General features: G+C 47.7%; 1 protein-coding gene across 1 annotated transcript in view; it reads right to left on the minus strand.

The window, feature by feature from the left end:
- The window catches only part of LOC119965580 (myosin VIIA and Rab interacting protein), a 415287-nt gene that overhangs the window by 22079 nt on the left and 378871 nt on the right, over positions 1–14337 (minus strand). Inside the window, 2 exon segments of the mRNA XM_038796372.1 lie at positions 1174–1335; positions 4814–4999. Of these exon segments, the coding sequence (XP_038652300.1) occupies positions 1174–1335; positions 4814–4999 (348 nt within the window).

Below are 14337 nucleotides of genomic sequence, written 5' to 3' on the forward strand. Positions count from 1 at the left end.
CGTGGGTCACGGCCTGTCCCACGGCAGTCTTTACGATTCTCCGCATTTGCGGAGAATCTCGCCCTCTGCCTCCACCACCTTTTTAGGAAGAGAGTTCCAAAGGCTCACGGTTCTCTGAGAGAAAGCATTTTTCCTCATCTCAGTTTTAAATGGGCGACCCCTATTTTTAAACAGTGACCGCTGGTTCTAGATTCTCCCACAAGAGGAAACATCCTCTCCACATCCACCCCGTGACGATCCCTCAGGATTGTTTCAATCAAGTCGCCTCCTACTCTTCTAAACTCCAGTCCGTCCAGCCTTATAAGACAACCCACCCATTCTGTGTATCTGTCCAGTAAACCTTCCCTGGACTGTTTCCAATGCATTTACATCCTTAAATAAGAGGATCAGTACTGTAAACAGTACTGCAGATGTGGTCTCACCACTGCCCTGTACAACTGAAGCATAACCTGCCTATTTTTGCACTCAGCTCCTCTCACAAGTGATAACATTCCATTAGCTTTGTTAATTACTTGCTGTGTCTGTATACCAACCTTTTCGGATTCATGCACGAGGACACCCAGATCCTTCTGTATCTCAGAACTCTGCAATCTCTCTCCATTTAGATAACATGCCTCTTTTTTATTCTTCCTGCCTAAATGGACAATTTCACATTATCCCACATCTTACTCCATTTGCCAGATCTTTGCCCTTTCACCTCACCTCTCTATATCCTTTGGTAGGCTCCTTATGTGAATGGGAAGCTGCAGAATTGCATTGCCTGAAGTTCAAAGGTCTTCAACTGCTCGTTGACTTGTACAGCCCTTCGTGGCGTGGCCTCAAAGCACCTCTGAACCGGTCAAACATCGACTCATGGCAGTCCCTGGCTTGTGGTCAATCAAAATGGAGAAGGCCCATTTGGGAAGGCACTAAGCGCATAGACAGGCACGTTAGGATTGCGCGGAGGTAAATTGGAGCCATCGGAGGGAGCAACACAAACCTCCAGACAACATCTGTCTGATGCCACCTGCCTCACACGTCTGCAGGCCGCGTGGCCTGGACCATCAGCCAGCGATCGGGCCCCGAGTAGAAGCAAGTCATCCTCGATTCCGAGGGACTGTCTAAGGAGAGAGGTTGGCTTGTGCACAGTACCCACCGTGCCCTGTGCCACTCGATAGTGCCTCTGGCATTTACCTGGAGTTCCGCTTGATGAACCTGAGCAGCTGCTGTGGCCACTTGATCCTCTAGATCTGCAAGCTCGGTTTCCGTGGTTATACTGTGAATACTCCGTGCACAATCCTCCAAGTCGTTCAGTTGTCCCTCCAGACTATACACAGTGCCCGCTGTTATGTAAACCTGTATAAAGTAAGGCGATTACTGCCATATGAGAATTTACCAGTGCTTCACTGTGTTAAAGGCAATTTAAACAAACATCTGCACCACTTACAATCAAACGGGCAGAGACGTTTAATGCTGATTCTAGTCAGCAGGATAATCAGGAGAAACTCCATGGAAAATTGAAGCTGAAATTTCTCAAAAGGGACACAAATATGGGAAGGGGATAATACCGTTGTGATGTCTGGTGTGGTCATTCCTGAGTGGCACAGCCTCCATTCTCTACTATTCTTTTGAGTCATGGTTTACTTGCAGCAGGATTTGGGTTTTCATCGTTGTGTCTTCATCAAATTGTCAAATATTTCTAACGAAAGCAGAAAGTTCTAGAAACGATCAGCAGCTCGGGCAGCAACTGGGGGTTGGTGGGGGGGGGGGGGGGGGGGGGGGGGGGGGGGGGTGAAGAGAAAAATACTTAACAGGTGGAATTTTCCCATCTGGAGACTGGAAACAGAAAGTGCTGTGGCAGGGGCTGGAACGAGGAATTATTCCCGCTGTGGAGGTTGGCGGGAAAACGCGCAAAATCATCCCGTACCTGCCTCATTTAATGATGCAACCAGCTGTTTTGCACCATGTTCCATGATGGGGCAGGCCTGATGGTGCCAGGTCTACCATTATATCTGGGCACCCGTATTGAAAAGGTGCCCAACATTGGACAAAGAAGGTGGACCTCCTGTTAATGAAGATGGAACTCCAGGAACATCCTACAGTTGGAAGACAAACTCCATCCAGGAGATGGAATCCGGAAGGTCCACCTGCAGGTGCTTGCCCCACTGCTGTTGTCCAGGGTTGCCGGTGGCCTCCATCCTGAGTTCCGGAGGCAGCCCCAGGCATTGATCAGGTGAGCCCCAACATCTGCACGCCACGTTGTTCCAGATGTACCGTTGTGTTTTCCCTCTGGCGCCTCGGAGAATTGAGCGTTAGTGGTCGGGCCTTCATCCGCACCCCATTAGCAGGATACAGCAGGTTTCCCGATTAGCCATGGCAGGCACCAGTGGTAGATCCCGAGATCCCACTGCAAATTCACGCCGGCTTAAAACCTATTTTTGGGCCTCCCAGCAAATACCTCCCCACCCCCAACATGAACTCTTGGTGGGGGCTTGGGAGAATTCTGCCCAACATTTCATCTGGTGAATGTTGATGACTTGAAACCTCTGTTTCGCTCACCACAGATGCTGCTTGATCCATTGCTGTTTCCAGCATTTTCTATTTTTAATTCAGACACCCAACCTCTGCAGTATATTTCTTTTAGTGGGGCATTTTGAGGATGGGGAGCAGACAGATACTCTCCAAGTAAGCTATAAATGTTTCAACATTGGAAATGGTTTGTTCAACTTTATTTTCAACACTTCTATCCTTCACAATCAACTTTTCAAATAGTCGTTGGTTAGTACTGAACTGGAGTATTGCTGAAACAAGGCATGTCGAAGCTTTTCGTGTTGCACGCATCTGGGGCGGGATTCTCCCCTACCCGGCGGGGCAGGGGGTCCCGGCGTGATGGAGTGGTGTGAACCACTCAGGCGTCAGGCCGCCCCAAAGTTGTGGAAGTCTCCTTCAGGGGCCAAGCCCTCACATTGAGGGGCTAGGCCCGCGCCGGAGTGGTTGGCGCTCCGCCGGCTGGTGTGGAAGAACTTTGGTGCCACGCCAGCCAGGGCCGAAGGGACTTCGCCGGCCAGTGGAAGTCCACGCATGCGCCGGAGCGTCAGCGGCTGCTGATGTCATCCCCGCACATGCGCAGGAGAAGGGGTCACTTCCCGCCTCCGCCATGGTGAAGACTATGGCGAAGGCGGAAGGAAAAGAGTGCCCCCACGGCACAGGCCCGCCCACCGATCGGTGGGCCCCAATCGCGGGCCAGGCCACCGTGGGCCACCAGATCGCCCCGCCCCCCCCTCCCCAGGACCCCGGAGCCCGCCGGCGCTACGTAGTCCTGCCGGTAAGGTAGGTGGTTTGATCCACGCCGGCGGGAGAGACATGACAACGGCGGGACTTCGGCCCATTGCGGGCCGGAGAATCGCTGGGGGGGGGGGGGGGGGGGGGGGGGGGGGGGGGGGGCTGACCGGCGTGGTGCGATTCCCGCCCCTGCCAAATTTCTGGTGCCGGAGACTTCGGGACATGGCGGGGGCGGGATTGACGCCGGCGATTCTCCGACCCGGCAGGGGGGGTCAGAGAATCCCACCCCAGGATATGGGGAAAACAATAATCTATACTGTACGAGAAGAGAATACTGGTTGGCAGAGGTAAGTGGACTCGGATTGGTAGAGGTGTTGCCTTGGAGTCAATTGCCAGTCACCATCACCTGGTGCATTCTCCATAGCAATCACTCTACCAATTAGAGTCTACTTGTCGACCAATCAGCTGGTATTCTTGCAAAGTGTCTTGGTGAGTGCAAGGCAAAAAGCTTCCACACGCCTCTTTTTTCAGCTGGACGTTTACGACAGAATTTTTAAAAAAATGAGTTGGGTTTACAACAAGATAACCAGGCCCAACGCTGTCACAGAGTAAAAGAAATTAGAATTAAAAAAGAGATTATTCATTTCCTGATTGCTGTTTATCTGGGCAAGTTTATTCTTTAAAGTGCCACATTAAAAAAGGTGTTCATTTTTGTCCCGGTTGTTGATTTTATTTAAATTACTATTCATTCATGAGATGTGGGCGACATCCGTCCCTAACTACACTTGAGTAAGTGGAAATTAGCCGCTTGAATGGAGTGGCTCACTTGACTATTTCAATGCACAGTTAAGAGTCAACCACATTGCTTTTGGTCTGGAGTCACATGTCGGCCAGACCCAGTAAGGACGGCAGATTTCCTTCTGTCAAGGGTATGAGTGAACAAGATGTGTTTTTGAAACAATTAATGATAGCGACCGTTACTGAGACTTTCATTATATCCTGATGTATTCATTGAATTTTGATCCCATTAGCTGACGTGGTGGGATTTGAACATCTGTCCCCACAGAAGTAATGAGATCTTCTGGATTATGAATAGAGAGACATTACCACGACACTGCCACTTGTATCCTGATGTTCATGTCTGACCCCCTACTCTTTTTTTCCCTTTTTTAAAATAAATTTAGAGTACCCAATCTTTTTCCAATTAAGGAGCAATTTGGCGTGGCCAATCCACCTAGCCTGCACATCTTTGGGTTGTGGGGGCGAAACCCACGCAGACACGGGGAGAATGTGCAAACTCCACACGGACAGTGACCCAGAGCCGGGATCGATCCTGGGACCTCGGCGCCGTGAGGCAACAGTACTAACCACTGTGCTGCCGTCTGACCCCCATCTCTGTTGTTCATTTCCAATTTTGTATCCATTCATTTTCCCTTCTGATTTAGGTGACAAAAACATTGATGATTAAGAATACTTTAGCAATGACCAGGTAAGGTCTGAAATGGCAAACCATGCCAAAAATAACCAACAGGCTATCATTTACTCCCCTTACATTTTCCTCCAGTTTAAAGAGCTGCCCTTCAAGTTTCCCTGCGCCCTTCCCTGGAGGAATTCTTCCTGTGTGAGACTCTGACCAGGAATCACTCGCCCCTGTGGCCTCTCCAATCAGGTCCTCCGTGGCGTTGATGACTTTCAATGCTTCTGTTGTAATGTTGCAGAGAGAGATGGCAGAATACTTCTGTTTGGTTAAAACAAAGAAAGAGACAGAAAGAACAACGTTATTAATTGCCACTTAGTGGTACAGCACTTGAGTGTTGCTGAAGATAAAGAGTAGTGGGGCAGGATTTTTAGATAGGTGGGGTTTTCCCTTCCCACTGTCTGAGGAGTTGGGCTGGAGCAAATCACCGACGATACTGCCTTTCCCGTAACCACGTAACCCTCCAACAAGCATCGATTGGCTGGAGGCGGAAACTCTGCCCCTTGCCCCAGGGTAAGTACTTCCTCAGAGAGTTACCAGCCTGAGTCTGCTATCTAATAGGGGCCCTCAGTGAGGCTGGCCTCTATGCTGTCTCCTCATAATCCAAGGCCATATTTAATTTAAAACAAACAGCAAACTGGGTTAATAATTATTTGCTTAGTGATATTATTTGGGGGAAAAAACATGCTTCACTACCAACATCAGAGAAGTGTGCAAATCCTGACTCTGCGCATAAGGTAACCGTCAGTATGAAGACCTCGATTTATTATTGACCGACGATAAGCCAAAGACAATTTTTAATTGTTTGTCCGTGCAGTTAAAATTAAAGTTACCTTCCCTTAAAGAAATTCAGCATTGGGAATAACAGACACCAGAAGATTTTAACACAACTGGGCTGGTAGCGGTTAGAAAATGGCGTTGGGTCATTTATGTCAGAGCGCCAGCTGCTGCCATCTTGGATAGGTCACATGTTTCAGACGAGCAGCCATTTCCGATATGCAAATTGGGATCAGTGTCGTTGATAGGTCACAGTTTTGCCATCCCAACCGAAGGGCTTTCGTGTGAAGAGAGATTGCGTAGATTTGGCCAACGTTGCCTGGAGTTCGGCCGAAATGGAGGGGAAATGCATATTGAAATGTTTAAAACCCCGAGGGGTCCCGGTAGGGTAGGCGCTGGGATGCTGTTTCCCCTGACACTGCAATGAAGTTACCCCCAGTCGCCACATTCCGACGTCTGTTCGGATTCACAGAGGGAGAATTCGGAATGTTAAATTCAATGAACAAGCACGTCTTTCAAGACTCGTGGGAGGAAACCGGAGCGCCCGGAGGAAACCCACGCAGACACGGGGGAGAACGTGCAGACTCTGCAACAGACAGTGACCCAAGCCTGGAATCGAACCTGGCACCCTGAAGCTCTGAAATAACGGTGCTAATCAATGTGCAACCGGGTCACCCATAATGATCGTTGAGGATTGAGATGAGAAGAAATTTCCTCACTCAGAGGATTGTGAACCTTTGCAATTCTCTATCAAGGAGAGCTGTGGAGTCGAGTGAATAGTGCGGCAAAACGGAGTTAATCTCTTTTTCTTACCGCAATGCCAGCTCTTTCTTTCTTTGAGCTATTGAATCAGCTCAGGGACAGATGAATTCAGAAAAAACTCAGGGCGCGATTCACCCAAAACCAAAGTACCCTAGCGAGCGCATTTAGCCACATGTTTTCCAGAGCTCGCAGTGCCAAGAAACACACGGTTATTTAACGCAACTCGCACTATGGGAGGGTCTCTCGGCCTTAAGGATCCCCAGCCCCCGCCTCCCGCACCCCCCAACACCCACGCACGGCACTGAATCGTGTCTTCAACTACCTGCTGTGAACCTTGCTGATGTGACGCCACGAATGGAGAGGTTTGAAAATTTACTGAAGGTAGCGGGTGGGGTGGAATCATGTGGCGGGAAGGCTCGTTAATAATATCAAAATGTAGTCACATTTATTGAAATCAGGTTCCTGCCCAAAGCACGTCATCATCGGTGAGGGGCATGGAAAATTGGGAAATGAGATCTCGACGGTGGGAATCCCATTTCCCGTGGGATTTTGCCGTTTGGGCTCAGAGCGAACGCGGGTATAAAACCACCCCGTGTCTCTGTTTTCAAAGCCAGAATCCTTTACAGATTCTCAAGTCGCTCTGCCACCTTTAACAATTTGCACACTTTTACCACCAGGCTCCTCTGCTACTGCACCCACTTTAGAATTGGACACATTATTTTATACCGCCTCTCCTCATTCCTCCTCAGATGACACTTCATCAAATATCATCTGCCACGCGTCTGCCCATTCCGCCATCATGTCTTCTTGAAGTCTATCACTGTCCTTCTCAGGGTTCACAACACTTCCAAGGTCTGTGTCCCATTTTGTGAGCCCCAAAATCATCCTTGGCTCAGGAAGACACCTCTCCGGCAAGGTGTCATATTAAACAAGTGGTTGTTTAAATTTGCGCAGATTTATTCTGTCCCGGCAAATTGACACTGAATTAGCCCCAAAAGTTGTTACAAGTGTTCAGAGAGCTGATCTTCCCGTTTAAATTTCTCTGAATCACTTCATGTTGATGTGCCCTTATCTACGTGGTGTGGCATCTCTCAATTCCGATGTTATTCCGAGGGGGCAATGATCAAACGTTTAATGCTTCTGATCCCATTCAAACTGCAGCTTGGATTCTGAACATTGGGCGAGAACGCTCCAGATTCTGAGCATTTCCCTGGAGCAGATCCATTGGGATCTTCCCCGAGACTGCTCGCCCTGGCTTCTACTCCCACATCACTTTTTATCTCAAAGTGCGGTGGAACCCATCTCGCTGAGAATGCTGCCCTATTTCTCTAACTTTCTGAATAGGAGCAAGCAATAGAAAATTAGATAGGTCAGAGCGAAATAAGCAAAAGATAAATAGAATAACATCTATCAACAGAAGCTGTGGCGGGAATTCAAAACAAATGACCATAAATATAAGATAATCGTTCATAAAACCAACAGGAAATTCAGGGGAAATTTATTTAATCAGAGGCTGATAAGAATGTGAAATTAAAAGTGGTAGATATATTTAAGGAGAAGTTAGAAAGGTATATGAGGGAGAAAGGAATTGAAGGATATGTTGATAGGGCTGTGGTGATATGCAGCACTGTAAATACACAAGGGGTTAATGTAAATACACTAAGACTAAGTAAACACTAGAGGGAGCATCAGAGACATCATGACATGCGGACATACAGCTAATGAACACATAGAATAGAACACGACCAATGGGCAGTCAAGACACCCAGAGGTGACACTACCACAAGGAGGCATTACACAACCCACATATAAAAGGACAGGGCATACATGCTCCGTCTCTTTCCACAGGCGACACTTGGAGAGAAGGACAGGGGCAGATCAGAAGCATCACACCCACCATGTGGCTTAGAGCAGACTGGTTAGTTAGACTGAGTTACAATAGCAAGATTAGCAGGAGATTCGAACTGAAGTAGGAAGTAGGAGAGCCGAACTGAAGTCAATAAATATGATAAACCTATCTCCAAGTCTGAACCTTCCTTTGTGAGAGCATACATCAAGGAAGCAGCTTATGCTACATGAAAAAGCATAAGACAACAAGGGCGAAAGGTGGGAGGTTCATGTGGAGCATTAAAAAACCTGTCTAATTTTCCACACCAGTTTACACTGCAAACCTGACACAGCTTTCGGAGTTCTCCTTCCAGCCACATCTCAATTCAACCCTTGCCATCTAGCCTGGGAGCACATCGCATGTGATTCAGTACGTTCGGTGGGACATCTGTCAGAAATCCAGATAGACAATATCCGACGTCTACCCCATCCACTGGATCTGTAACCCCCTCAAGGTGATCCAGTAAATTGGTTGGACAAAACCTTCACTTCCTCAGCCATCATTTGCTCTCTCCAAATCAGACTCATTCTTTCCAAATACTCCCTTCTCTTATTAAAACCTCAAACCCTTCCAGTTCAGACATTTGAATATTTGCCCCTTTATACTAAAAATGGGGGGAACAAGCGGGCGTCTCATTTTATATTTTCCAAGGAGCTTCAAAAGATATCAGGGAGAGGACCTGCACATTCCCCAGGCAGGAAAAACAATGCTCTTGGTTGGAAAGTGCAAGAGCTCAGAGCCCTGCTTATATTATGTCACCTATACCAGTGATGGGCAACCTAAGCTGGCGAGGGGGCCGCAGCAGTGGTCCACCTTCATCTCAGGGGGGCAACAAGGTTGAAATTGGGCTTGTTCAGTAACCATGACCCCATGAATCAGATTAAATATATTTAATGCATGTTGAATCTTTCATGACGAGTTATAGGAAAAATCAGCACGCACCTCCCCTCACTTGCCCTCGTGTTACGTGCAAATCACTTCAGTCATACCGGTGGGGAAAAAAAATTACCCGGGCGGAAATCAGCGACACGTGACAACCCTGCCCAGGTGCAGCGGTCAACAAAATGTCTCGTGGGCCGCACTCAGAACCCAGATGGACCACATCTTGCCCATGTGCCGCAGGTTGTCCACTACCGACCCACACCTTTCTTCAATGCTTCCTTTGTGATACGAAAGTAAATAATTTCACGGTAATTCCAAACACTTGACATCACACATTGAGGTGCACTGGCATTTCAGAAAGCATGTGAGCATGCATTAGCCGCAGTGGTCTTCAGATTAGTATATTTATATCCAAACCTTTGGTCCATTGGATCATTTTGGATATTTGAATGACTTGTCTGGCCGTCTCAGATTCTACATTCATCTTTACTTTATAACTGAGAGAGGTATACATCAAATGGCCTGGCAGTACGAGGATTACTGAAACAAAGGGGACATCCTGTCAAAGCTTTACATCTTGCACTCATCAGGACGGATTTGCACAAATGTGAAATTTTAAGGAGAACAATTTGGTATTCTTTAGTATTCCAAAGGTTTGGCATTTTTGCCAATATGCCCTGATGAGTGCACGATGAAAAGCTTCAACAGAATGTCTCTTTTTTTAGCAATTCTACCTGAAGCGTGTTTGTAGCTCAGCCTGTATTTCAAACATCACAACAGCCGTAATGCTGCAATTACATCATCTATTTGTCTCAAATGTTTGGCGTTATTCCACAATAAGACTCGAGGAGTCATAAAACTGCAGTTTATTTGCGCGGGAGATTCATAAGCAGGAGGTAGGATGGTAAAATATTTTACTAATACATGGGTATTCTGAATTTAAGATGTGAATTATGTTTTGCTTGACCATTCGGCCCATCGAGTCTGCACTGACCCTCTGAAAGAGCATTCTTGCTGGGAAAACCTCAGTGCCATATAATACTGTACCACTATACACATAGAACATAACAGCATTGTACAGGCTCTTTGGCCCATGATGTTGTGCCAACCACTTATCCAAATCTAAAATCACTTAACCTACACCCCTTCAATTTACTGCTGTCCATGTGCCTGTCCAAGAGTCGCTTAAATGTCCCTAATGACTCTGACTCCACCACCTCTGCTGGCAGTGCATTCCACACACCCACCACACTCTGTAAAGAAACTATCCCTGACATCTCCCCTATACCTTCCTCCAATCACCTTAAAATTATATCCCCTCTTGACAGCCATTTCCACCCTGGGGAAAAGTCTCTGGCTATCCACTCTATCCATGCCTCTCATCATCTTGTATATCTCTATCAAGTCACCTCTCTGCCTTCTTCTCTCCAGTGAGAAAAGCCCTAGCTCCCTCAACCTTTCTTTATAAGACATGCCCTCCAGTCCAGGCAGCATCCTGGAAAATCTCCTCTGCACCCTCTCCAAAGCATCCACATCCTTCCTTTCATGAGGCGACCAGAACTGGACACAATATTCCAAGTGTGGTCTACAGGGCTGGTTTAGCTCAGTGGGCTAGACAGCTGGTTTGTGATGCAGAACAAGGCCAGTAGCGTGGGTACAATTCTCATACCAGCTGAGAATTCTGAATTCTGCCTCTGTGTACTCAAACAGGCGCCGGAATGTGGCGACTAAGGTCTTTCCACAGTAACTTCAATGCAGTGTTAATGTAAGCCTACTTGTGACAATAAAGATTATTTATTTTATAAACAGGGTTTTATTTTATAACCAGGGTTTCATAAAGCTGCAGCAAAACCTCGTGGCTCTTAAACCCAATCCCCCGTTAATGAAAGCCAACACACCATACGCCTTCTTAACAACCCTATCAACCTGGGTGGCGGCAACTTTGAGGGATCTATGTACGTGGACCCCAAGATCCCTCTGTTCATTCCAAGAATCCTGCCTTGAACCCTGTATTCAGCATTCAAATTCGACCTTCCAAAATGAATCACTTCACATTTCACTATTAATCAAGGTTTTGTTTCAATAAAGCGAATACATTATCCTATTTCTTCTCCAATCTATCCCCTCCTTCCTGACAGCCTGGAACCAGGGCAATGGAAGGTTACAGCTTCCGCTATCACTTCAACAGTGTAAAAACCCATCACATTTCTCTGGTTAGCTCTGCAAGCTTGCCCGGTCCTCTCAGTTTAACTTATCACTGAGCGTTCATTACTAGTGAAAAACTCAGTGGGATTTAGAGTGGGGGAGAAAAAATGCAAATGGTATTAACCCACACACCGTGGCTTTGCTGTTTAAGACAACAGATATCCTCAGCCATGTGGCTGATAGGCACCCGCTATATGAATTTTGGCCATGGTTGAGTTAATATACTTGAGAGGCATGGATAGAGTAGATAGCCAGAGACATTTCCCCAGGGCGGAAATGGCTGCCACGAGGGAACATCATTTTAAGGTGATTGGACATTTTTCATGATCTTTACTGTCTCAAGTAGGCATACATTAACACTGCAATGAAGTTACTGTGAAAACCACCTAGTTGCCACATTCCGGCGCCTGTTCGGGTACAGAGAGGGAGAATTCAGAATGTCCAATTCACCTAACAAGCACGACTTTCAGGACTTGTGGGAGGAAACTGGATCACCTGGAGGAAACCCACGCAGACACGGGGAGAACATGCAGACTCCACAAAGACAGTGACCCAAGTGGGAATCGAACCTGGGACCCCGGCGCTGTGAAGCAACTGTGTTACTGCACTGCTTCAATAGCAGAGGAGCATCAATTTGACTCATTATCCCTGTCCAGCAAGCAATGAAAATCAGCCAAGATCCCCATAACCTTGCTGGGAAAACCTGGACATTTACAGAAAAGGTGAATGAAGAGGATTTGCCTCACGAGGTGGGGGTGGCAAAGAGTGGGGAGAGGGAGGTGAGGGAGGCTCAGGTAGGCATGAAAGTCCTGCTGAACTTCAATATATTTTTCTTCCATTTCCTGCCTGGGAACTGACAGTCTCCAAGACATCGCAATGGCAGGGCAGGTTTTGGATTGAGGGAAATGCCTACGTGTGAAATGCCTGGAATCTGTTCATCTCTTCTTCGTGGTGGTGCCTCTGAGGTTGGAAGCAACAAACCCACGTCTGGTTAACGCTCCTGTCCAAAGCACTGTGTGTACCAGATTTTGAACTCACTTTTTCAGCAGAGGTGACGCAATTATGAAGCACCGATAATAAATACATTGCTGCATTAGCACTACTGAAGATCAAAGGAAAAGGGCCCATTCATTTTCCTCCAACAGTCAAGTGTTTTCTAAGGAGGACAGGGCAGCGATTGGAGCCCTCGAGACAGAATGAACACACTAAACCATGGGGGATTGAGTGAAAGTGAGAACTCTTCAACCTCAAAGAACCACTTCACGAGCATGGAGTCATGAAAACATTCCTTTCTGGAGTCACCTGAACAGGGCACAGCTCCTGCCTGAGGATCAAAACGGACACCAGGTGATCAGAGGACTTTTAAAAAGAAATCAATGTTGCTCAACGCCAACCTATCACCTTCCTGAACACCGGCAACCCATTTATCTCGCTAATTGATGCATGAGGAGCACTTGAAGATCTTTTACATTGTGTTCCTTCTTGCGTGTAGCTTTTATGCAGACAGAAGAATAACAAGCACAGACAATATGACTCACTTCTACTATTATTTCTGCTTGGTACCTGAATGGCCAGTAAATTGCTGGCTTACATCGACCTAGATGATCAATCCCCTGCTAAATTAGTAAGTTGGTTGCCAAAGAAGTTTTAATTTATTTAACAACATCCAAATGGAGCATTGATATGTGTACTTTCTTAATAGGTGGATGAAACTCAAAACTAAAATTTTGGAGATGATATTCTGGCCGACAATCGCTGATGCTTAATGTGCTCGTGCAACGCTGCCCATTTTTCACAAGGCGCAAGTTCACTTATTTTCAGTGTTCATCATGGCATTTGCTGAGTGTCAATGTCACTCTTTGCAGTGCCAAAAACAGCATTACATCTCAAACTGGGGGGGGGGGGGTGGAAGGGGCTGCCCTGGGGGAGGGCGGCCACCGCGCATGCGCTGGTTGGCACCGGCCCAACTGCGCATGCGCGGGACCCGAGTCTCTGGCGCCCCCTAGCACATGGCGCCCCGGGCGACTGCCCGAGTTGCCGGTACCTTGGGCCGGCCCTGCAGCCCACCATCCCCAACGCCTCCAGCTCTTACAACCCTCTGAGGTCTCAATGTTCCTCTGACTCTGCTCTCTTGGGCATTGCTCCCATGACTGGTGACAATGCCTTCGGAGGTCCAGGCTCCAGATTCTGTCACCTGTTCTGTTCATGTGGTTCAGTGTCAAATTTAGTCTGATAATGCTACTGTGAAGCTCCTTCATAGAACCATTACAGTGCAGGAGCCTCTCAGCCCATCATGTTTACACCACATCTCCCAATGGCCATTTCACTGCCTTCTCCCCCTAACCCTGCACATTGTTTCTTTTCAAATAGTCATCTAATTACCTCCCAAATGCTGCGATCGAACCTGCCTCCACCACACTCTCAGGCAATGCATTCCAGACCCAATCACTCGCTGGGGCAGCATGGTAGCATGGTGGTTAGCATAAATGCTTCACAGCTCCAGGGTCCCAGGTTCAATTCCCGGCTGGGTCACTGTCTGTGCGGAGTCTGCACGTCCTCCCCGTGTGTGCGTGGGTTTCCTCCGGGTGCTCCGGTTTCCTCCCACAGTCCAAAGATGTGCAGGTTAGGTGGATTGGCCATGCTAAATTGCCCGTAGTGTCCTAAAAAGTAAGGTTAAGGGGGGGGTTGTTGGGTTACGGGTATAGGGTGGATACGTGGGTTTGAGTAGGGTGATCATTGCTCGGCACAACATCGAGGGCCGAAGGGCCTGTTCTGTGCTGTACTGTTCTGTGTTCTGAGTGAAAAAGATGTTCACACATCACTTCTTTCACCAATTATCTTAAATCTGTAGCCTCTGGTTCACAATCCTTCACCAATAGGAACAGTTTTTCCACATTGACTCTGTCCACCCGCCCCCCCCCCCCTCCCCCTCCCCCACCTCAACAGTGACCTGCTGACAGTGCCGACACAGTCCCACCATCCTGGAGTGATGTAACACAGACCTTGGGAGGGTGATAAGTGTGGGGGGGGGACTGGTGGAGAAGGGTAGCGTTGATGGGCCAGGCTACGTCCTATGTGAAGCGGG

This window comes from Scyliorhinus canicula, chromosome 5 (assembly GCF_902713615.1).
Source record: "Scyliorhinus canicula chromosome 5, sScyCan1.1, whole genome shotgun sequence".
Classification (NCBI taxonomy): Eukaryota; Metazoa; Chordata; class Chondrichthyes; order Carcharhiniformes; family Scyliorhinidae; genus Scyliorhinus; species Scyliorhinus canicula.